General features: G+C 38.1%; 1 protein-coding gene across 1 annotated transcript in view; it reads right to left on the reverse strand.

Moving 5' to 3' along the window:
- The window catches only part of COL5A2 (collagen type V alpha 2 chain), a 152,437-nt gene that overhangs the window by 24,726 nt on the left and 104,612 nt on the right, over positions 1–23,099 (reverse strand). Inside the window, exons 17-35 of the mRNA XM_040227784.1 lie at positions 20,643–20,687; positions 19,440–19,493; positions 16,999–17,097; positions 16,626–16,670; positions 16,413–16,511; positions 15,076–15,129; positions 14,751–14,858; positions 12,977–13,030; positions 12,325–12,423; positions 11,039–11,092; positions 10,119–10,217; positions 9,959–10,012; positions 9,813–9,866; positions 8,740–8,793; positions 7,882–7,935; positions 2,629–2,673; positions 2,194–2,292; positions 1,034–1,141; positions 711–764 (exon numbers count right to left, since the gene is read on the reverse strand). Coding sequence (XP_040083718.1) covers positions 711–764; positions 1,034–1,141; positions 2,194–2,292; positions 2,629–2,673; positions 7,882–7,935; positions 8,740–8,793; positions 9,813–9,866; positions 9,959–10,012; positions 10,119–10,217; positions 11,039–11,092; positions 12,325–12,423; positions 12,977–13,030; positions 14,751–14,858; positions 15,076–15,129; positions 16,413–16,511; positions 16,626–16,670; positions 16,999–17,097; positions 19,440–19,493; positions 20,643–20,687 — 1,332 coding nt within the window. The remainder of the gene's footprint in view (positions 1–710; positions 765–1,033; positions 1,142–2,193; positions 2,293–2,628; positions 2,674–7,881; positions 7,936–8,739; positions 8,794–9,812; positions 9,867–9,958; positions 10,013–10,118; positions 10,218–11,038; positions 11,093–12,324; positions 12,424–12,976; positions 13,031–14,750; positions 14,859–15,075; positions 15,130–16,412; positions 16,512–16,625; positions 16,671–16,998; positions 17,098–19,439; positions 19,494–20,642; positions 20,688–23,099) is intronic.

Genomic DNA, 23,099 nt, shown 5'->3' on the forward strand with positions numbered 1-23,099 from the left:
GAAACTATTTAGCAAATATCAGGAGCTATTTTCAGAAAATGTTGACTCTCTGAGTGATTAACTATCTGCTCTTACCTGAGAGAATCATTCATGTCTGAAAATATATTTTTGTTCTGATTGTTTGATTATCCTTAGAATTGCAAATATATTCTAGTTTTGAGGACACAAAGCTTGTTAAACATCAATTTCTGGAAGGGCATTAAGCAATCCTTCTTTACATTTCACTTGTTCAGTCTCATTAATGATGATTCATCACGCAGTAATTTTCTCACCCCTGACAGCTAGCATATTGAGAAACATTTATCACACCTTTGGTTACTCTGTAAAACTCTACTTGCCTATACTGGAAGGAAGTCTAAGATGACTCATTAGATTAGCATTTTAATAAACAGAAACATTGCATATGGAATAAATATGATAGAGAAGGACAAAGAGGGCCCCACTGCTTAAAGCATCAATTTCACATGCACAGTAAAAATGTATCTTATTTCATTCTCTCAATAATGACTTTATTTTTTTGGCTTGTTCTAATTCAAGGTAAGCAAATGAATATCCACAGGCAATCAATGTCAAATCTCAGATTTCATCATTCTCCCAAATCCTGACTACCATGGGAACATGAGATTTATTCTAGAAAGTTCAGGCAAACTCATATAGTAATGATGATGTTGATTCCTAGCCCTGCCACTGAAAAGAATGATTTCACTTACTCTTGCTCCATCATTTCCAGCTGTACCTTCAGCACCTTTTTCTCCTATGCCACCCTGCGAAAACACACAAAAGGCCATTTATTCACTTAATTGTCTTTTTCCTACACTGGCATCGAAGCTTCATGAAAGCAGGGTCTCATCTCTAATGTTCACAACTGCATCCCCTTGGGCCTAGAACAATGTTGGGACTGTGCATTTTCTCAGTACACGTACTGAAAGAAGGAAGGACTTGCAACTTAGGATGGCAGAAGTAAAAGTCTGCCCAGAAAATCATTATCAGTAGAAAATCTACATGGATGAATAAAATAAATAAATAAACTTACTCTGTCACCCTTGGGGCCAGGAGTTCCTGCAATTCCTCTTTCTCCTGGCATACCTTGAAGACCTGGTGGGCCTGTATCTCCAGGGGTTCCAGGTGGTCCTGGACTGCCCTAAAATGAACCAACGATAAGTAAGCTCATCTATATATTATGGTTTAGCCACATGGAATCCCTGTTTTGGTAGACCCAAAATAGTAGAATCTTGGCAATTACATATGGTTCAACCTCATGTTCATATTTTTCATTTGGGAAAACTGTCTCTAAGGTCATTATTTTTTCTTTAAATAATACCTTTCTGTTTTGATTGTTGCTTTGTTTTCAGATTTTCTCTTTGGGAAAATTGGGTACTGATTCAAACAAAAATGATAGAGTTGCCTTTTTGTTTTCTTTTATTGGCAACATCATAAGGATTCTAATAAGAAAAAGAAGACATTACATTTAGAGAGTACATTCATTCTCTCACTAAAGAACCCATGAAATGAAGCTGGTTTTCAGGCTTATTCAGTAATGAAATTGAAGCAGATCTTACACAATCTCTGGCCCTTGAAGGTGATAAGGTATCTAACATCTGATCACAAAAATTTCTGCTCTGATAGTTTGCGCTGGAAACGGCCACATTATCTTCTATCAACTTTACAATGGCACCCAAAAGGAAATGGTGCTGATTTTTGCCTTATAACGCATTGTACTTTCAGACTTCAAAAATGACATACTTTTATATATTTAGTGAGCAGAACTACAGAAACTGAGACAAGGGAAATGGAGCATATGATTAGGAACATCTCCTAATAAATTATGCAATTTTCCATTTCTTGCCTCCACTTATAAATAAAAGTCCTTAGGAAAATATATAAATAAATTTTGGAAACGGTTTTGTATATGAGGAAATATCACTGCCTCGTGTACTAGATCATAAATCCCATCAAGGAAGAGACTCCTTTATACCTGACTCTTTAACGTCAAAGGAAAGTCAAGCAGGTGCTCTTTAAATATTTGTTAAAGAAATTACTTTGGAAAAACAAGAGAAATAAATTCTAGTACCATCATGTGTTTATTGACCAGTAAATTAGAAATCAGCACAATACTGTAAAGCAAATATTTTGAAATAAAATATTTCTAACAATTAAAAAATAAATTAATACTGAGCTTACTACCACACTTACTTTTGGACCATCAGGACCATGTCCTCCAGCCATTCCTTTCTCACCAGGAAGTCCAGTTATTCCTGGTTCTCCTCTTTCCCCTGGATTTCCTCGTTCTCCCTAAACAATACAGAAATGTCAAGCAGTCTCAGTGCTTGATCTGAAAATGGATTTAAATATGTTTCCAGAAATCTGAAAAGTGATTTCTGGGAAAAAATTTAGAAATGAGCAATGATTAAGACTCAATTTTCTAATTTAGTGATAAGAAATGAACTTGAAGTAAGCATATGCTGGCTTCACAGCACAGACTGTTTCTCATCAGACTGATTTTCATCAAGTAAAAGAACTGCAATGATTAAAATACAGCCAAGTTTAAGATGAAAGATGGTTTTATAAACTGAAGCCAATGGAAACACAGTTAATCAAAATAAAAAAGAAGAAGAAGAAAATACTTACTCTAGGTCCTAATGGGCCAACTGCACCAGGATCTCCAGGAACCCCCTATAAAATACATTTTTTAAAATGAAAAACTTTAACTAAATTTTAGATATTTATTAGAAAGTTTTCCAGACCATATACCTAATTTCTTCTAATATGTTATTGGACATCTGACTAAGTCCATAATATTGAATAAAGAAAAATGTGTACACTTTTATAAATGAAAGGATATCATATACATTATATGGAAATATCTGGATGATTGTTTTTTGGCAATGAGCACAGGCAAAATATTATCTCACAAAGATAGTACATTACTTAGTGACAGTTAAAGCAAAAGAATTTAATTTCCTAATGGAATGTGAAAAACTTTTAGCAGAGGAAAGTGCAATTAAAACTAATGAAGTACTGATCTTTTAAATAGAACCAATTTAATTCAATTTACTAAATATTTCTTGAACATAGAATATAGACAACACACTCTACTAGAAACTGTAAGTTCAAATTAAAGCAATCATGACTATGTTAAAAGTCTTAACTAAAAGAAAATTTGTCACTTAAAATTACAACTACAATTTTGTATTATAATAATGACACAAATGTTATTTGTATTTAATACAAATACTAACTGTATCAAGTAGGCCTCCAGTTTTATCCCTTTCAATGTACTGTCTTCACCATAGCATGATCTTCCTAAAGCCCACATCTCACACTATTTCTCTCTAATTAAAAGCCCTCTCTTAGCTTCCCATTACTCTAGTAATAAGCACAAATTAGACTCAAAACATTCCCTGTCATCCTCTAACCTCATCTTCACCCTCCTCAAGTTGTAGATGATATTTCTGACTTACCAAAAATTCTCAGAGCCTAAATTTGATCAGCAAGCCTTTGCACTTGCTGTTTCCATTTCCTAGAATATTTTCTTAACTTCCTTCCTCCCGACTTACCATCATTCATCCTACAGATTACGTAAAAGATAATACTTTGTTGGGGAAACTTTTTCTAAACCTCCAATGTCTGAATTCGGAGAAGGCAATGGCACCCCACTCCAGTACCCTTCCCTGGAAAATCCCATGGGCGGAGGAGCCTGGAAGGCTGCAGTCCATGGGGTCGCTGATGGTCGGACACGACTGAGCAACTTCACTTTGACTTTTCACTTTCATGCATTGGAGAAGGAAATGGCAACCCACTCCAGTGTTCTTGCCTGGAGAATCCCAGGGACGGGGGAGCCTGGTGGGCTGCCGTCTGTGGGGTCGCACAGAGTCAGACACGACTGAAGCGACTTAGCAATGTCTGAATTAGGCACATCCTCTAGCTTTATACACACACAGTGCCTCCCCGACCACTGCACTTAAAACACGCTATTGTCATAACTGTCTTTCTATACTTTCTATCACCTATTGAAATAAAAATTAGGGAAAGGTCCAACTCATTTATTCAGTTGGTTAAGGCCAAAGTTCAGTAGAGCTTAGCACAGAGTGCTCAGCAAATATTTGTTTAAAAGTTACATGAATGAATAAATCACTCCAAGAAAAATAAATTACATAAACCTATATGTTGGTAAAATGATATAAATAAAATGGTAATTTTCTGTTCGCAACTGTTTATGAAGTCTCCAGTAACACCTTATAGTTCCAATAAGATGTAGTTAGTGATTAATAACACAGTCCTATAAACACTTGACATCATTTTGGCTGTGTGATTTTGGAAAAATTACTTAATATCTATGTGTCTCATTTTCCTCACCTATAAAATGAGCTACCCTACGTCCAAAGTAAGGAGCAGTGGCTGCGCTTTGCTGGAGCAGCCGTGAAAACATATCCCATGTCCAAGGTAAGAGAAACACAATAAGAGGGTAGGTGCTGAGAGAGGGCATCAGAGGGCAGACAGACTGAATCACATTCACAGACAACTGGCCAATCTGATCACACAGGCCACAGCTTGTCTAACTCTAAAACTAAGCCATGGCATCTGGGACATCCAAGACAGAGGGGTCATGGTGGAGAGGTCTGACAGAATGTGGTCCACTGGAGAAGGGAATGGCGAACCACTTCAGTATTACTGCCTTGAGAACCCCATGAAGAGTATGAAAGGCAAAAAGATAAGACACTGAAAGAGGAACTCCCCAGGTCGGTAGGTGCCCAATATGCTACTGGAGATAGTGGAGAAGTAACTCCAGAAAGAATGAAGGGACAGATCCAAAGCAAAAACAACACCCAATTGTGGAAGTGACTGGCGATAGAAGCAAGGTCCAATGCTGCAAAGAGCAATATTGCATAGGAACCTGGAATGTTAAGCCCGTGAATCAAGCCAAATTGGAAGTGTTCAAACAGGAGATGGCAAGAGTGAATGTCGACATTCTAGGAATCAGCAAACTAAGATAGACTGGAATGGGTGAATTTAACTCAGATGACCATTATATCTACTTCGTGGGCAGGAATCCCTTAGAAGAAATGGAGTAGCCATCATAGTCAACAAAAGAGTCTGAAATGCAATACCTGGATCCAATCTCAAAAATGACATAATGATCTCTGTTCATTTCCAAGGCAAACCACTCAACATCACAGTAATCCAAGTCTATGCCCTAATCAGTAACGCTGAAGAAGCTGAAGTTGAATGGTTCTATGAAGACCTACAAGACCTTTTAGAACTAACACCCCAAAAGATGTCATTTTCATTATATGGGGACTGGAATGCAAAAGTAGGAAGTCAAGAAACACCTGGAGTAACAGGCAAATTTGGCCTTGGAGTACAGAATGAAGCAGGGCAAAGGCTAATAAAGTTTTTCCAAGAGAATGCACTGGTCATAGCAAACACCCTCTTCCAACAATGCAAGAGAAGACTCTACACATGGACATTACCAGATGGTCAACACCGAAATCAGACTGATTATATTCTTTGCAGCCAAAGGTGAAGAAGCTCTATACAGTCAGCAAAAACAAGACCGGGAGCTGACTGTGGCTCAGATCATGAACTCTTTATTGCCAAATTCAGACTTAAATTGAAGAAAGTAGGGAAAACCACTAGACCATTCAGGTATGACCTAAGTCAAATCCCTTATGATTATACGGTGGAAGTGAGAAATAGATTTAAGGGACTACATCTGATAGATAGAGTGCCTGATGAACTATGGATGGAGGTTTGTGACATTGTACAGGAGACAAGGATCAAGACCATCCCCATGGAAAAGAAATGCAAAAAACCAAAATGGCTGTTTGGGGAGGCCTTACAAATAGCTGTGAAAAGAAGAGAAGCAAAAACCAAAGGAAAAAAGGAAAGATATACCCATTTGAATGCAAAGTTCCAAAGAATAGCGAGGAGGGATAAGAAAGCCTTCTTCAGCGATCAATGCAAAGAAATAGAGGAAAACAATAGAATGAGAATGACTAGAGACCTCTTCAAGAAAATTAGAGATACCAAGGGAACATTTCATGAAAAAATGGGCTCGATAAAGGACAGAAATGGTATGGACCTAACAGAAGCAGAAGATATTAAGAAGCGATGGCAAGAATACACAGAAGAACTGTACAACAAAAGATCTTCATGACCCAGATAATTACGATAGTGTGATCACTCACCTAGAGCCAACATCCTGGAATGTGAAGTCAAGTGGGCCTTAGAAAGCATCACTATGAACAAAGCTAGTGGAGGTGATGGAATTCCAGTTGAGCTATTTCAAATCCTGAAAGATGATGCTGTGAAAGTGCTGCACTCAATATGCAAGCAAATTTGGAAAACTCAGCAGTGGCCACGGGACTGGAAAAGGTCAGTTTTCATTCCAATCCGAAAGAAAGGCAATGCCAAAGAATGGTCAAACTACCGCACAATTGCACTCATCTCACATGCTAGTAAAGTAATGCTCAAAATTCTCCAAGCCAGGCTTCAGCAATACATGAACCATGAACTTCCAGATCTTCAAGCTGGTTGTAGAAAAGGCAGAGGAACCAGAGATCAAATTTCCAACATCCGCTGGATCATGGAAAAAGCAAGAGAGTTCCAGAAAAACATCTATTTCTGCTTTATTGACTATGCCAAAGCCTTTGACTGTGTGGATCACAATAAACTGTGGAAAATTCTGAAAGAGATGGGAATACCAGACCACCTAACCTGCCTCTGGAGAAACCTGTATGCAGGTCAGGAGGTAACAGTTAGAACTGGACATGGAACAACAGACTGGTTCCAGAAAGGAAAATGAGTACGTCAAGGCTGTATATTGTCACCCTGCATAGTCAACTTAATTAATGCAGAGTACATCATGAGAAACGCTGGGCTGGAGGAAGCACAAGCTGGAATCAAGATTGCTGGGAGAAATATCAATAACCTCAGATATGCAGATGATAGCACCCTTGTGGCAGAAAGTGAAGAAGAACTAAAGAGCCTCTTGATGAAAGTAAAAGAGGAGAGTGAAAAAGTTGGCTTAAAGCACAACATTCAGAAAACGAAGATCATGGCATCTGGTCCCAATACTTCATGGCAAATAGATGGGGAAACAGTGGAAACAGTGGCTGGCCATTTTGGGGACGGCTCCAAAATCACTGCAGGTGGTGATTGCAGCCATGAAATTAAAAGACACTTACTCCTTGGAAGGAAAGTTATGACCAACATAGACAGCATATTAAAAAGCAGAGACATTACTTTGCCAACAAAGGTCTGTCTAGTCAAGGCTATGGTTTTTCCAGTAGTCATGTATGGATGTGAGAGTTGGACTCTAAAGAAAGCTGAGCACAGAAGAATTGATGCTTTTGAACTGTGCTGTTGGAGAAGACTCTTGAGAGTCCCTTGGACTGCAAGGAGATCCAACCAGTCCATCCTAAAGGAGATCAGTCTTGGGTGTTCATTGGTAGGACTGATGTTGAAGTTGAAACTCCGATACTTTGGCTACCTGATGCGAAGAACTGACTCATTTGAAAAAACCCTGATGCTGGGAAGGATTGAGGCTGGGAGGAGAAGGGGACAACAGAGGATGAGACGGTTGGATGGCATCACCGACTCAATGGACATGAGTTTGGGTAAACTCTGGGATTTGGTGATGGACAGGGAGACCTGGCATCCTGCTGTCCATGGGGTCGCAAAGAGTCAGACACGGGTTAGCGACTGAACTGACCTGAACAGAAAATGGACATTATAATAGTACCTAGTACATAAGAGTTATTTTGAGGATTAAAACAGATAATTAATTTCAAGCAAAGCAGAACAAAGCCTGACACATAGTAAGTGATATTATAAGTCAGACATTTTTAGTATTACTACTCTTATTATTCAAAAACTTACCTGATCACCTGGCTTTCCACCTTCCCCAGGAGGCCCTGGAGGACCAGGAAGCCCCTAAAATAAAAGTAAGAATATAAACCTGTGTCTCCATGGAAATTAATAGGCCACTAGTGTTAACCCTTCACCCTTTTCAATGTATGGAGCTCCCTTACTATTTTCAAGCAAATGATACTGTTTAAACAAAAGTTGAGCATAACAAAACTAGAAAACTATACCCTCTAATATAACACAGCAGCTAATCCTTTTATGGGTATAGATTTACATTTGCCCACCACTTAGCAAAATGATAATGTAGCAATAGGTTCTTTATATTTGTGAAGTATTTAATGGCTCTCAGAATAACGTTTTAGGCTGATAGAATAAATATGAAAAGTTAGCCTGAAAATTTTTCCCCAAATGATGATCACCCAATGCTATTAAATATTCTACTAACATATTTAGATAAATCATGAAAATTTGTTCAACAAAAATTATGACTGAGCCCCTTCACCTAAAACTGTCACAACATTGTTAATCTGCTATACCTCAAATACACCATAAAAATTTAAAGGAAAAATTTTAGACACCAATATATTAGATAAGCCTTAATATAGTTAAATAAATCCTACTGAGATATCAAAAGCATTTTATAATTTTTAATTTGTTAAAGGTTTGGGTTTTGGTCAGTTTTTCAGGGGAAGTCTATTCCTGTTCTTCGAACAAAAATGTTTGATTTCATCCAAATGTCTATCCTATTTACTAAAAGAGGAGTTGCTTCTTTGAAAATTATAAAATTCCACATCATTCAACCATATCCTTACCATAAGAAAAAGCATTTTATCAGGGGAAGAAGAAAGGGAAGATGGAGTCAGTGCATACCTGAAAGCCAGTGGGGCCTGGAGGACCCTGTTCTCCTCTCTCCCCAGCAAGACCCTGAGTCATAAAGAAAAGAAAGCCATGAGCACCAGGAGCCAGAGCTACTCGCTTCCTCTCTGTGTGAACTACCCAAGTATTCATATTTCTTCGCATTTCTTCCAATTACAAGTTTTTCACTTTAGCCAGATAATAAACTAGTTCTAAAAAATCACCTAATGGTATTGTTTGAAGTCCTTGATGGTGAGAAAATACCTCCTAAAGCCAGCAAAGAAACAGATACGTGTTCATTTTTTTATCCAAACATAAGTGTCTGGAGTCAACTGTAAAATTTATGGGAAAACTGACTATTGGGCACAGACAAATTCATTACTTTTATGTATCCAATCTAAATTTTCCATTGTAGTTTTTCAGTGTTATAAGAAGTATTAATCAAACTTTCAAAACTAGAGTAACTGAAGAAAGCAAAGCTAACATTTTAGAAAGATATTTAAATTGTCCCAGTTCAAAACAAATAAAAATGCCAAGTATTTCTGATAAACACAATTTTAGACTCCTAAGAGGAAAATAAACCTCAAGAGATATTCCTTTGAGGACTAATAAGTAGGAAATAATAAATGTATATAAGTTTATATTATATAATTATAACTTCTATCATAATAATTCATAATTATATATAACATAGTATATTATTATTATTCATAATTATCTTCCAGCTTAAATAAATTTCTATAAGGTATAATATTAGAAAAACAGGCATAATTGAATATTTACATATTTTAAATAAAATACCTTATAAAATATTTGTCAGATGCTATTTTCCTAGTTGCTATATTTTTCAGCTGTGACAACATAGAGATGATGAGGTAACTTTTGCCATTAGTATTATAGAAGCTTAAAATAATAAGGCAGGAGATGCCTTTTTATTTCAGCTCTCAAAAGATATAGCTGAAATTCTTTCACCTTGCACTTTCTTATTTGCTTCCCCCTGAAACTTATCCATTTGTAAAGTCAAGTCTTACAGATAAGACAACCATCATTGAACAATGTAATGTGAATATGTTCTCAATGAAACTTACCGGGGGCCCCACAGGACCAGAAGGACCAACTTCGCCATCTTTTCCAGGAGCTCCCTAGCATCACAGAGAGATAATACATGAGGTGAGGCCAAGAGAATTTGGATAATTCCATTCTATTTTTTCTTTAACAGAAAATGGGTAGTTACCCTCTGCCCAGGAACACCAGCATTTCCTGCTTCTCCAGGTTTTCCAGGATCACCCTAGAGAATCAATACAAACTAACTTAAGTGTCGATCAGTTTGCTGATTGACAGTTAATGGCAAGTGAGGATCACCATGAGCTGGCAACATTATACACGGTACTTACACTGCTACCTTTCGGGCCTGGAAGACCCATACTCCCAGGCTGCCCTCTGATTCCTATGGAGCCTGGAGGACCCGGCCGGCCATCTTCTCCTGGAGCACCCTACAAAGTGGACAGGAGCAATGCAAGTTTCACATCAGTTCTCTATAAATGTCACAGCGCCCAAACCGGCACTCGTTTTTGCATACTATAAAAGATATATAAGCTTTAAATTATCCTATATTTTTAGCGAATCAGAATAGTTGAGTATTAAAAAAAACTGCTGAGATATTTTAATATTTAGAACAGAGACTTAATTCTTATTCTATATACAAGTTTCATCTTTATATCTCTTTACACTCATATTAATAGGGGAAATCTTTCTCTTCTTTCATTTACTCTTATGGGCGGTAATGAAAACTCAAGACTTCTGTTTCACATGTACAATATAAAGGAAGGGCCCAGGATATGTGAGTTGTCAAACTTTATACCTATTTATCTCTTAAATGTATAAGATTGGAAGGATATCAAGAAACAAGATTGTTACTAATAGACAAATGCTACCAATATTCATAAATACATCATTTCAACTTTTTCATTTATATCAGAGAAGCAGTCACAATCTCAAACATTTATTTCAATGTGTGATCAATTTTTGGTCAATTTGAAAATGATCAGAGCCTTAGGATTTGCTTCCAGGAGGGGAAGGTGTATTTCAGACATGATCAGCACCCACATAATCAAAAACATTGGTATTGTTCAGTTGATAGGTTGTGTCTGACTCTTTGCAACCCCATAGACTGCAGTGCACCAGACTTCCCCATCTTTCCCTATCTCCCAAAGTTTGCTCAACATACATTAGCCTTAACTAAGGATCTTATCATTTAAGCTGCATGACCATTGAGAAATATTAATGGTGGTGGACTTTTGTTTAAATCACTTACCAAAGGTCCAAGTTTTCCTTCAGGACCCTGGACACCAGGATTTCCTGTCAGACCCTTAAAATTAAAAGCAACTGTCAGTTTGCTGCTGACCTACCACTGAAGCAAAGTTTCTAAAGAGTGAAAATAGCACTACATTTAAAAGATCCAGTCCTGTTTTGCAGTGCCCATTCTCGGGAGCCTTAGGCTCCCCTAGACAAACTCAGAGCTCCGTCATGGACTTCACCCAAACTGGCTTCAGAGGATACAGGACAGACAACACAATGTGCCAACAAGGTACCACAGGTGGAATCCTCCATTGGGAGAAGTCTGCCCAGCACAGCCTGCAGGGCCAGTCTCTAAGCCTCCTGTAATGGGAGGCCCCATCTTTCCCCTACACTTCCCATGTAGATGGATTTCCTCATCTACATGGGAAGTGCAAGGGGCCACCCTGGTTTGAAATCTCAAGGTAACCAATTGTTTTTTTAACAGCACCTTGGACTTAGCTTACCAGTCCTAGCAAGGTGAAGGCCCAGGTACAAGTCTCTGCAAACTCAAGAAATACAATAGCTATGCCTCCTCCCAGGTTCTTAATACCCTTCAGAGTCCTCCAAGTTTAAAATCTATAATCAGGGGTCATTTTTACTAAAAGTAATTGGCCATTCAGTAGGCATTCCACCTAGATAAGATTATCAAAGCAGAGGAACCCAAGGACTGGTTCTCACATAGAAGGAGAGAGACAGTGTTGTAGGAGACTTTTACTCCTACCTCTAACCCAGGGTTAAAGATAAAGAACTTACATTGAGCCAAATGTATCTTTCCAAGCAACTTTTGTATAATTTTTTCTCTTTAAGGGGCATTGTTGACAACTGAATATGAGTATTTACATAGTTCGAATGAATTTTCAAATGATATTTTGTTAAAATGAAATTTACCAGGAACACTCTCTGGTAAAAGTCAAATTGTTGTTTATCAGCGAATAAAGGAAAATTATAGAAATTGATAAATTGGATTTTTTTTAATCAAGTGGTAAAGTTACTAATACATACCCCTTTGAAAAAGGATTAGAAGTTACTATACATGATAGTTACATGTATACATGTAACTATACATGTATAGAAGTTTCTATACATGATAAAAATAACAAACAATTCATAAGAAATAAAGTCTAATCCATAAAAATGAACAAAAAAAGTTCCAAGTTGTGAAACCAAGTTACTAAAAAATAAAACCTTTTAAAAACCTTTAAAAATGGATTCTCAGGAGCATATCCCTTGGGTTGATGTAGCAAAAAATTGCTGTGTTCTTACCCGAGCACCTGGAAGCCCAGGTTCACCTGGACGTCCTGGATCCCCCTGACCTCCTTTGGGTCCTGAAGAGCCAACGGGACCCCTCTCTCCTTGAGCGCCCTGTTCCAAAGCAAAGTAGAACACGTCAGGAAAAAAATGAATGCAGGCAAATAAAAGCAACTGTATGTAGAACCCTTGTTTTATAAATCAAATCGCTAGTATAAAGGAATTGGTCAAAGTGGGTACAACCATGGGTAAACCACGTCACTTCACATTTTATTCACATTTGGATTCCTTGGAATAAAGGTTTTCCAACATTATTTAATGAGAGTTGTATTTAAAGCCTCACTCCAATAACTTAGATTTAGAAACCCCAGAATTTTAAAAGAGTCTAAATTTCTAAAGAAAGGGAACAAAGAATATCAGCTAAAGGAAAGATTTATGGTCTGTTCTTTTCAGGAACTTCAATATACCTCCAACTATCATCCTTCTCCCTGAGGCCTCTATAATGAAGAAATTGCACAAGAGGGATCTGGCATTAGGTCTAATGTCTGTATCCAACCCTCTTCTAGATCCAGAACCCACGTGAGCCAAAGCTAGATAACCACTCCGGACAATGGCATCTTTTGCAACAATACCCACAAGAGTGTCAGTCTTGACAGGATAAACTTACCTTTGGCCCAGGTAAACCATCAGAGCCTGGAAAGCCACGATTGCCAGGAGCACCCTGCAAGTGACCAAAGCGTGATTTTCAACTGTGGGTGTTTATGTAACATATAATGAATGGGTATTTTTTATTCTTAGTATTATAAGATTTTAGGAGCTATGATCAAGCCAACACAGCAATAGATATGTATTAAAAAAAAGTAACCTGACTAAACAGGAAGAAACTTCAAATTTTTAAATATATATATATTTAAATATATATATATATATATAAAGTACTGAGCCAAAATTATTCAAATCAAGAAATATTCTAATGCTTCACTGTAAAATCAAACCGAGAAAAACTGATACCTAGATACAAAGACAAGAGGCAAAAAAATGGTACCATGTTTGATAATCACAATGTCAGTGATTGCAGGCATTAGTATTGTCTTGGATGTGAAACTGTTTACATTCTCTGAAGTTCTATACAAAAGTAAGGTGATAATGTTAATCTCCCTTGCAGACTGGTTTCATTATAGTCCAGTCACAGCAATTTTTTCTGATCATTGAAGTTGCTCAACCTTCTTAGGCTTCCTGGATTTGCACTTGTTGCTTGCTCTGCTGAAAATGTGTTTTCTTTCAAGTTTCTGGCTGGCTCATCCTTATTTTATAGATCTTATCTAGGTGCCAACTTTTCAAAGAATCTCATTTCCTAAACACCTAATCTAATGACACATGACTGTCATACGGTTACTCTCTACCACATCACCCTGTTATTCTCTAAATGTAAAATGTGTGATTACACTGAGGAAATCAGAGTTGAAAGAGACACATGTACCCCAATGCTCATCGCAGCACTGTTTATAATAGCTAGGACATGGAAGCAACCTAGATGTCCATCAGCAGACAAATGGATAAGAAAGTTGTGGTACATATACACAATGGAATATTACTCAGCTATTAAAAAGAACACATTTGAATCAGTTCTAATGAGGAGAATGAAATTGGAGCCTATTATACAGAGTGAAGTAAGTCAGAAAGAAAAACACCAGTATAGTATACTAATGCATATATATGGAATTTAGAAAGATGGTAATAATGACCCTATATGTGGACAGCAAAATGGACACAGATGTAAAGAATAGACTTTTGGACTCTGTGGGAGAAGGCAAGGGTGGGATGATCTGAGAGAATAGCATTGAAACATATATATTACCATATGTGAAACAGATCACCAGTCCGAGTTCGATGCATGAGACAGGGTGCTCAGGGCTGGTGCACTGGGACAACCCAGAGGGGTGGGATGGGGAGGGAGGTGGGAGGCGGGTTCGGGATTGGGGACACATGTACACCCGTGGTTGATTCATGTCAATCTATGACAAAAACCACCACAATATTGCAAAGTAATTAGCCTCCAATGAAAATAAATAATTTTTAAAAGTTAAATGTGTGATTATATTTTTATTTATATGTTGACTTATTTATTGCTTACCTCCCCACTAAACTATTATTTACTAGCCCTCCATGGAGGCTGGGACCATAGCAGTCTTGTTCACTGATGTGTCCCAAGCACCATGTATCAAAATTGGCATGGAGCAGTTGTTCAATCAATATTATTGAATGAATGACTAAACAATGATTAGACAGTTGGCTCCCTTAATTCACAGACAGCCATACTGAACTGTGTAATATACCTGCTAGCATTTCTCTTAACTGCCCTAGTTTTCCTCAATTTCCCAAAAGTGCCTCAAGTAATCTCCCCACAACTATAAGAATTTATTTTGTTATTCAAATTTTACCCTTTCTCCCATTGGGCCCGGAGGACCAACTGTTCCTGGATCACCTCGGGGACCTCGTTTGCCTTCTTCACCAGGTGGGCCGATTGGACCCTGGATACCATGTGGCCCCTATTGAAAACAGAAGGTAACAGAGATATCCATTCAGCAGTCGAGTTACAGTCAAAAGAATCCAGTTAGTCACAAACTTTAAATTATATTAAGTGAACTGTTTCCATCAACAAGTATAATTCTCTTTATCATCCTTTTACATACTTGAGTATTTTGGGCTTACACTTTGGGATCACATTCATGTTCCCCGTATCATTGAAAAGAAAGAAAACCTTACCGGTTCCCCTTTTGGTCCAGCCTCTCCTTTGAAACCTGGGACTCCTGGATCACCCTAAAATAGGAACATAGAAAACGATAAGAACCAGGATATTTATCCAGCCCGACCTGCTCTAATCGTTACAGTGAATGGGCTTTGACAATTTCTGCAGCAGAGTCTGTACTGAATCAATAATATAGTGATTTTTTTAAATGTACACAAATCTTATAGAATGTGAATGAAATTTTATAAAATCCAGTATAGTTAGGTAGCAATTTGTATATTTTACAGTGATCTTCAAGAGATTTACCCTTAAAGTCTTATTTTTAATCATGCATAGTAGGATGATTAGAATAATTCAATGATTCTTCCAACTTGATAATAAAAATTAGAACTAACAATGACAGCTTCAATAGGTATATCTATTTAGGGTCTATTTTAGAAAATAGATTTTGTTCACCCAAAGCCAAAATAATTTTATATCTATGTAGTATTTATTAAGATTTGACAACTTCAAACAGGGTATTTTATGTTTAGAGTATTCTAGGGTTTGGGGGCATGTATAGGATTTTGGTCTTTATATACCAAGTGTAATTTGTGGAAACCAGATTGCTAAATTGAGAATATCATAAAATCAAATGTAAAATATCAGCAACATTTATGTTTTTATAAATTTGTCATCAGTATTTTAAAAGGACTTATCAGTGTAGTGAAATTACTTATAACAGGATCCAAAATATTTGTTTTAAGTAGTACTAGCAAAAGTTTTAATTTTTTTATATTAAGCTAAAAGATACATAATCACAACTTCTCGGTATGTATTTCTTAAGAACTAACCATACTACTTTACCATAGATGAATACACAAATATAAAACATACAAATTTCTACAAAATATGGATATTCATTCCATATAAACAATATGTTGGAGTCACTCTTCAAGAACTAATCTCAAGATATGGCTGTTGAACACATGTTAGCCACACTGTTATTTTAAATTCCCATGAAACTTCCATATTTTCCCATATCAGCTTGCAAAATATTCTCATAATATTTATCATTCAACTATTTATAAAATTTCATGAGGTGGATCATGAAGTTATGACCTTACTATTTTAAATAAAAGAACACTAAAATTGAACAAAAAAGCAGTAATTTTCCACTTTGAATTTAAACACAGAAATTGTACATTAACATTTGGCTTCCACTTTACAAAAACTTCTATCTTAATTTGCCTCATTCAGATAAGTTACATTATCTATGTTTCACTGTATTTCATAACCGATTATTGATGTTGATATTTCTCTGGTGATATTAGATGTATATTATACAGGGTGATAATTCTTTGAAGGACATTACCGGTTGGCCTCGAATTCCGGGAGGTCCAGTGCTGCCCTGAGGTCCTGGAGATCCAGGGGGTCCTGCTAAGCCAGGAGGACCGGAAGTACCCGGAGAGCCCTATTGGAATGCAAGAGTTAGAAGCAGAGATCTCAGCACAAGTCTATGCTCACTGTCCAAAGTTCACGGTGTCCCTGCGAACTTCCCGTGGCTTCCATGTAGGTAGTTACTCACCGTTGGGCCCTTGGCACCAGGTGTACCATCCGTTCCTACTGCACCCTAAAGGATACAGGAAAAGTTCACAAGATAGTAAGCCGTATGTTGGGTAGTATTCAGATGTCCACCCACCTTCCAAAAGGAAGCAGAAAAATTTAACCAAAAAAAAAAGGGGGGGATAAAGAAATCAACCATTATATCATAAAAGTTACTTTTATGACTAATTCTCTTTTGCATAAAATAGACAAAATTTGCAGAGTTGACAAGGGAAATTTTTTTTTTCTTGTGAGTTCTAAACACCCAATCATAATTGAAAGAGAGTATATTAAAATATATTGCCTTTGTTCTGATGTTATAAAGCATGTCCAACTTGGGGTGACAAGGAACTTACAGGAAGACCTTGGGAGCCAACAGGACCAGGTGGCCCAGTTTCGCCTCTTTGCCCCTGAGGACCTTCAGGGCCTCGCGCCCCAGTGGGACCTGCTTCTCCCTAAAGGGGTACAAGAGGGAAATGTTAATTTTAGAAAAACCTAAATGTGATGTGGTTCAAAGCTGACTGCTTATTTGGAGTTTTACATTTTACACCTAATCATTTAAAGAGGTCAAGCACACAAAGCAGTTTATAAAGAGTGTACACCTAATTTTTCCTCAAGGGTGGGCATATTTTCCCCTCCCTCTGGATGCGGTGATGCCTACAGCATGTTAGAGCAGAGCACCTGGTCAAGGTCACCTGATAACCTTCAAACACCCCAGTTTCCAACCCCAGATAGGAGTCTAGACAGTAAAAGTACAAGATGCCTGGTTAAGTTTTAATTCAGATAAAACACAACGGATCTCAGGGTCACTCTGTCCCACACAATGTCTGGAAAACACTTATACTGAAATTTTATTCTTTATATATTTGAAATTCAAATTTGCCTGGGTTTCTGCATTTTATCCAAGATACTAAATACCTAATGTAGGTCAAATCCTAGAGGAACCTGGACCTGGAATTTTAGGCTAAAAATTCTAAGCTTAGGGGGGCTCATTGGTATCAATAAACATAGAAAATCCCTATTGAATCCGATTACCCTTCACTGAAATACAAAGAACTAGGTGTGAAAGTTTATTCTTCATGCAGAGAGCCAGAGACGCTGGAAGGGCATTACAGTTAGAGCAGAATTGGACCCAAGAGAGACTGGGGGTGGGGGTCTCTGTGCTGGGGGTAGGGGGTGGAAAACAATTTCTGAGAGAAACAGTTTCTCAAGGTGTTTAACTTTATTAAGCAGTTCTCAGGAGCCAACAGACAGTACTAGAAAAACCCAGGAGGAGAGGGAAGTATCCAGGGTGAATCATGATATAAACTACGACGGCTAGTGAAGTCTGGATCAGAAGCCACAGTAGGTGCAGAAACCACTTCCTGCCAAGTCAGGGTCCTGGGCTTTGTGGGTATTCTTTCCTGAATTCTCTAGCCAGAGCTCAGTCCAGAGCTCAGTTTGGGGGTGGAGAATCTCACAGTGTGAGAGAGGGAAGGGATTTTGCAAACTTTGATTGAGGTACACAGGGCGGTTGGGCACTCCAAGGTCAAGAGTCAGGAGCAGTAGCCTCGGGACTTCAGGGAGCAGATACAGAGGGGAAGAGAGAGGGTCCTTCTCAGCTGAGCTCACAGTGAGTTCTCAGTCAAAGGAGGGACTGCTTCCTGAACTGTCTGAGGGCACCATTTTAAAATAAAACAGCCACATCCCTGCAGCACAGAATTTACAGTCAACATTGGAGAGAGCCAGAAAAATAAGTTGACTTGATGACTCCCACATTTCAAACAGCACTTGAAATGTCAACTATAGACTGTTTGCTTGTTTGTTTCAAAGTTCAAATCCAGTTTGAGTGACCCCACTAACAAGAAGCATGAGCCTATACTGAGGGCATCGTCTGCCGCAGGCGCTATACTGTGTGTGTGTGTACCAAGCCCAGCCATGTCCAACTCTTAGTGACCCCATGGGCTGTAGCCCACCAGGCTCCTCTGTCCACAGGACTCTCCAAACAAGAATACTGGAGTGGACTGCCATTTCCTTCTCCACAGGATCTTCCTGACCCAGGAATCGAACCCACATCTCCTGTGGCTCCTGCACTGCAGGCAGTTTTACCGCTGAGCCAGTATTGTGCTTTTCAAAATTTGAAAGTAGTGTTCTGAGTTTATTCACTAATTTAGCTTATATAATCTTAATAACCTCTTACTGCAATCCTTGAATTTATCATCCAAAGTTCTTGGGAGAAAGAACAAACTGTGACTCACTACAAATGTAAATCATCCCAGCAGAATATTTAATCCATTCCCACGGGGAGAGCCAAATAGCCTCCCTACCCATTCCTTTAATGATTGTGTAAGTTGGGGGTACAAAGGGAGCGGGGAGGCAGATGTGAAGGACAATACTGCATGAGAGAACAGCCTTTTGTCAACCCCTGATTTATTTTAACCTCCTATTGTTTAGAGCATTGTGCTATTTATTATTGCCAGACACAGTATTCAAGAACAGAGTTACAATTCGAATTAAACTTTTTCCTAGCAGCTGTTAAATTGTCTGGCATTAGAGTCCTAGTGCAATCAGATTCTTTGATATTACAATTGTATGATTATAGGTAATTCTTTTCAAATTACTTATATAATAATATCATTTTTTTTAATTTTCTCTTTTTTTCCCTACCATAATGGACATTGAGAGCACTCTAGGCACTTTACTTAGTTAACAGCAACTTCCATACTCCTCAGTGAATTAAATGACGTTCTTTATTTGGGGATTCATGTACTTAAGAAGTAATTCATGTCATCAAGAGCTACATATATTAACATCTTACCTTCATTCCAGGATTTCCTGGAAAACCAGCCGAGCCAGGTATCCCAAGAGGACCCTATTAAAGAAACCAGCAAAGTGATGAGACATGTATTTTAATCAACATTTTATCAACATGCAATCTTTTATCCTTTGAACATTCTGTACTTTGATATATAGGAATAATCCACTTGGTATTTTAAAACCACAAGGATTATATTATAATTTTATTATAAGAACCTTGCAATATTGATATGAGACATTGGTAGTAGAGGTGTCCACTGGTATTAAACATAACAGGATCTCCTAGTTGTAGCATATGAGAGTAAGTCAGTCACAAACACAAATTGTCTGAAACAATTGCTTCTTGAGAAATTACTTTCTTTGTGTTAATCAAGTAATAAAGATAGCTTTTAGAAAGTTACACACTGTACCAAACCCTAGAATCTCACTTTATAAAAATGATGCTTAAGAATCAGCTGGATATCTTAGAGTGATTTTTTTCAGGCTAATAAAAAATGAACATGTGTCACTATACTACATTTGGAAAGGCATGAATAGAGTCTAAACCCTTGATTTAAAAGCTGAATTTAAAGGAAATTAGTGTAGGTGAATTTCATTCTAGGTTATCCTGATTCTTCTTGAGGACTGCCTTTTAACGCCATCAAGTTTTGCATTAATAAAAGCCCTTTTAAGTTACACTTATTTTTCTTCCTACAGTTTGTTTCATTTTTGTGAGTAACTAGGGAGAAGAGCTGTTAAGGACAAGTAATTTCAAATCCAATTTACCTTCGTCGTATTTCCATGAGTTTACTGTGTTTTTACATCAATCCCTCCTGTGGACCACACTATACTCTTACTCTCTTCATATGCTCATCTTTCGAGACTAAGCTTAACAGTCGTTCCTCTTCAAGTCGTCCTTGAGATCTTTGTCTCACTGCTGGCGTCAGTACAAGTGGGTCCCCATACTTCATGTTGCTTTCCCTACTGCAGCAGTTAGCAGTAGCATTATGCTACTGTATTAATTGATATATCTCTCTTCTTTGATAGGGAAATGTTCAAAAACAAGCACAGTGTCTTTTTACTTTTTAGACACCTTTTACAGTGTCTTTATTGTCTTTACTCCAAGCGTCGGGGACACGGTAGGTGTTTCATCAATGTTAACGAACGTACAAATGGAAGAATGAGTGAAAAAGTGAATGAATGAATGTGAACGCAATACACTCACCATGGGCCCAGGTTTTCCAGGCATACCATGCGCACCTCGTTGTCCCTAAGTAAGAGAAGAGAGAAGATCAGAGTGCATTTCTACAGCACTTGCTGACAAGTCATTTACTTCACAAAAATTTCCATGTTAAAAAATTGGAGAGTATCTATTAAGGTTAACTGACAACAACCTTAACTAGGTTAAGAGCAATAAAAATACACATTTATACAACATGGGTAAGGAAGCAATAAAACACATCCATCCAAGGACAAGAAATAAAAATCAAAATTGGAAATATAAAACTGTGTAAAATGATTTTGTTTTTACTTGAACACATCACCTTCTATCAAACCAGCTCAAAAGACAGAGAAACTATGAACACTGGGCTCTTCTTAATAGCTAGAATAATTAATAATAATAATAATATAATGTGTTTGGAGTAAAACAAAAAACTAAAGCTCACATGCACGTGCATGTACTCACCCACAAAGGAAATTAAGTGATAGTGGATGCTGTGTGTGTCACCCAGATGCCCCTTCAGCACAGAAGTAAGCAGCCTATCACCCCTGGAAGTGTTGTAAGCTGATGGTTCACACTGGAGACCCTGCCCACAAACCGCTGCAAGATGGTAGCTATTCCAAGATTATGCCTGTGCCCTTCCATGGTCAATGCAGTGAAACAAAGGATTTGCAGTCTGAAGAGCCATTTCAGCTCCATAGTTCTCATGGAATGGAAGAATCATGGAGACTGAGGCCTCTGTTGCAAATGTAACACAGCTTTTCATTTCTCCTTGTAACAAACCCTGCTTATTTCATTAATTTCTTCATAGGTAGAGTTTCTGAGTGCACTCCTCAATAAATTTCCTGCACACAAGTCTTTGTTTTGATGCCAGTTCCTTGGAAAACTGACTCATATACCATTGTGTGCCAGAGATAGTCAAGAGAGCAGATGCTAAAATGGAATTTTTAATCTGACTTCCACACTGGCCAGCTGGTGATAGATGGGGTATGGAATTCTCTTGGCTTGCTGCAGTGATGCAGTGGTAAATGTTGCTTCCAACGGTGAACTGAGATAGAGGACACAGGTAAGGGAATGGGGGCTTCCCAGGTGGTACGAGTGGTAAAGAACCTGCCTGCCAACATGGGAGATGGAAGAGACAGGTTCAATCCCTGGGTTGCGAAGATCCCCTAGAGGAGGGCATGGCAACCCACTCTAATATTCTTGCCTGGAGAATCCCATGGACAGAGGAGCCTGGTGGGTTATAGTCCATGGGGTCACACAGAGTTGGATACAACTGAAGGCACACAAGGGAATGGTCTATGGGTGCAATAGCTCATGCATTTGAGAAGGTCTAGAAGATGTTACAGTTATAAAGTTAATGGAATTCTATGGGTCTTGTTGAGTGAATCCATTGGAGAAAGATGTTGTAAGGCTGATGGTAATTAATCATTAATATAAACCTCCTTAGCAGCATTTAAAAATAGTATTATCTTCTACAGCTAGAGGGAAGAAAAAGTTGAAGATCAGCAGAGGACTTCATGCTAAAGGTTTAAGTACTCTTGAAAAGGTTGAATTCCCAAACATGGAAATTCTGCTATGCCACGGTCAAGGCCCTTGATTGGAAGGATGGCCACTGAAATTTGGCACTGGAATATATTAAGAACTTTGAAATCTCAGGGACCCTGAAGCCTCTGGGCCTACAACAGACGTGAACCTTTCCCATTAAGTTTATACTTCCCTCTTGCTTAAAGGTGATAGCCCTCTACTTTACCAGACAATATATGCTTCCACCACCACTACCTGTTTCTCCCCTAGCCACTAGACCAAGAACTAGCATCAAGTCACAAATAGCTTGGTTGAAGGAACGCTGTTTCTGATAAAAGAAAGAAAAGATCCTTTACCTAAAACGCTGTAAGTTCTATACCTCATGTAAAGGCAGGATTCAGGAAAAAACACATGGGACTAGGTCTTGAGAGGGACAGGGTATGAAACTGGAGAATTTTAGTGACTTGGAAGTGCTCTACCATAATATATATTTAACACTTGAATAAAGACTCTGGGAAACAGTATTAATAGGGAAAGTAGCTTTTGGAAATTTGGAAAGAGCAATGGCCCACACAAAGTGAGGTAGAAATGCCAGAGCTGCCTGGGCAGACAGTAGAATAAAGCACAGAGAAGTGAACACAGAAGATTGGATATAATACATATGGCTGGCTAAAGTAAGAGCTGGCTATGGCTGACTTTATTTTCCTGGGCTCCAAAATCACTGCGGATGGTGACTACAGCCATGAAATTGAAAGACACTTGCTCCTTGGAAGGAAAGTTATGACCAACCTAGACAGCATATTCAAAAGCAGAGACATTACTTTGTCAACAAAGGTCCGTCTCATCAAGGCTATGGTTTTTCCAGTGGTCATGTATGGATGTGAGAGTTGGACTCTAAAGAAAGCTGAGCACAGAATTGATGCTTTTGAACTG

The sequence above is a fragment of the Oryx dammah genome, unplaced genomic scaffold (genome assembly GCF_014754425.2).
Source record: "Oryx dammah isolate SB20612 unplaced genomic scaffold, SCBI_Odam_1.1 HiC_scaffold_27, whole genome shotgun sequence".
NCBI lineage: Eukaryota > Metazoa > Chordata > Mammalia > Artiodactyla > Bovidae > Oryx > Oryx dammah.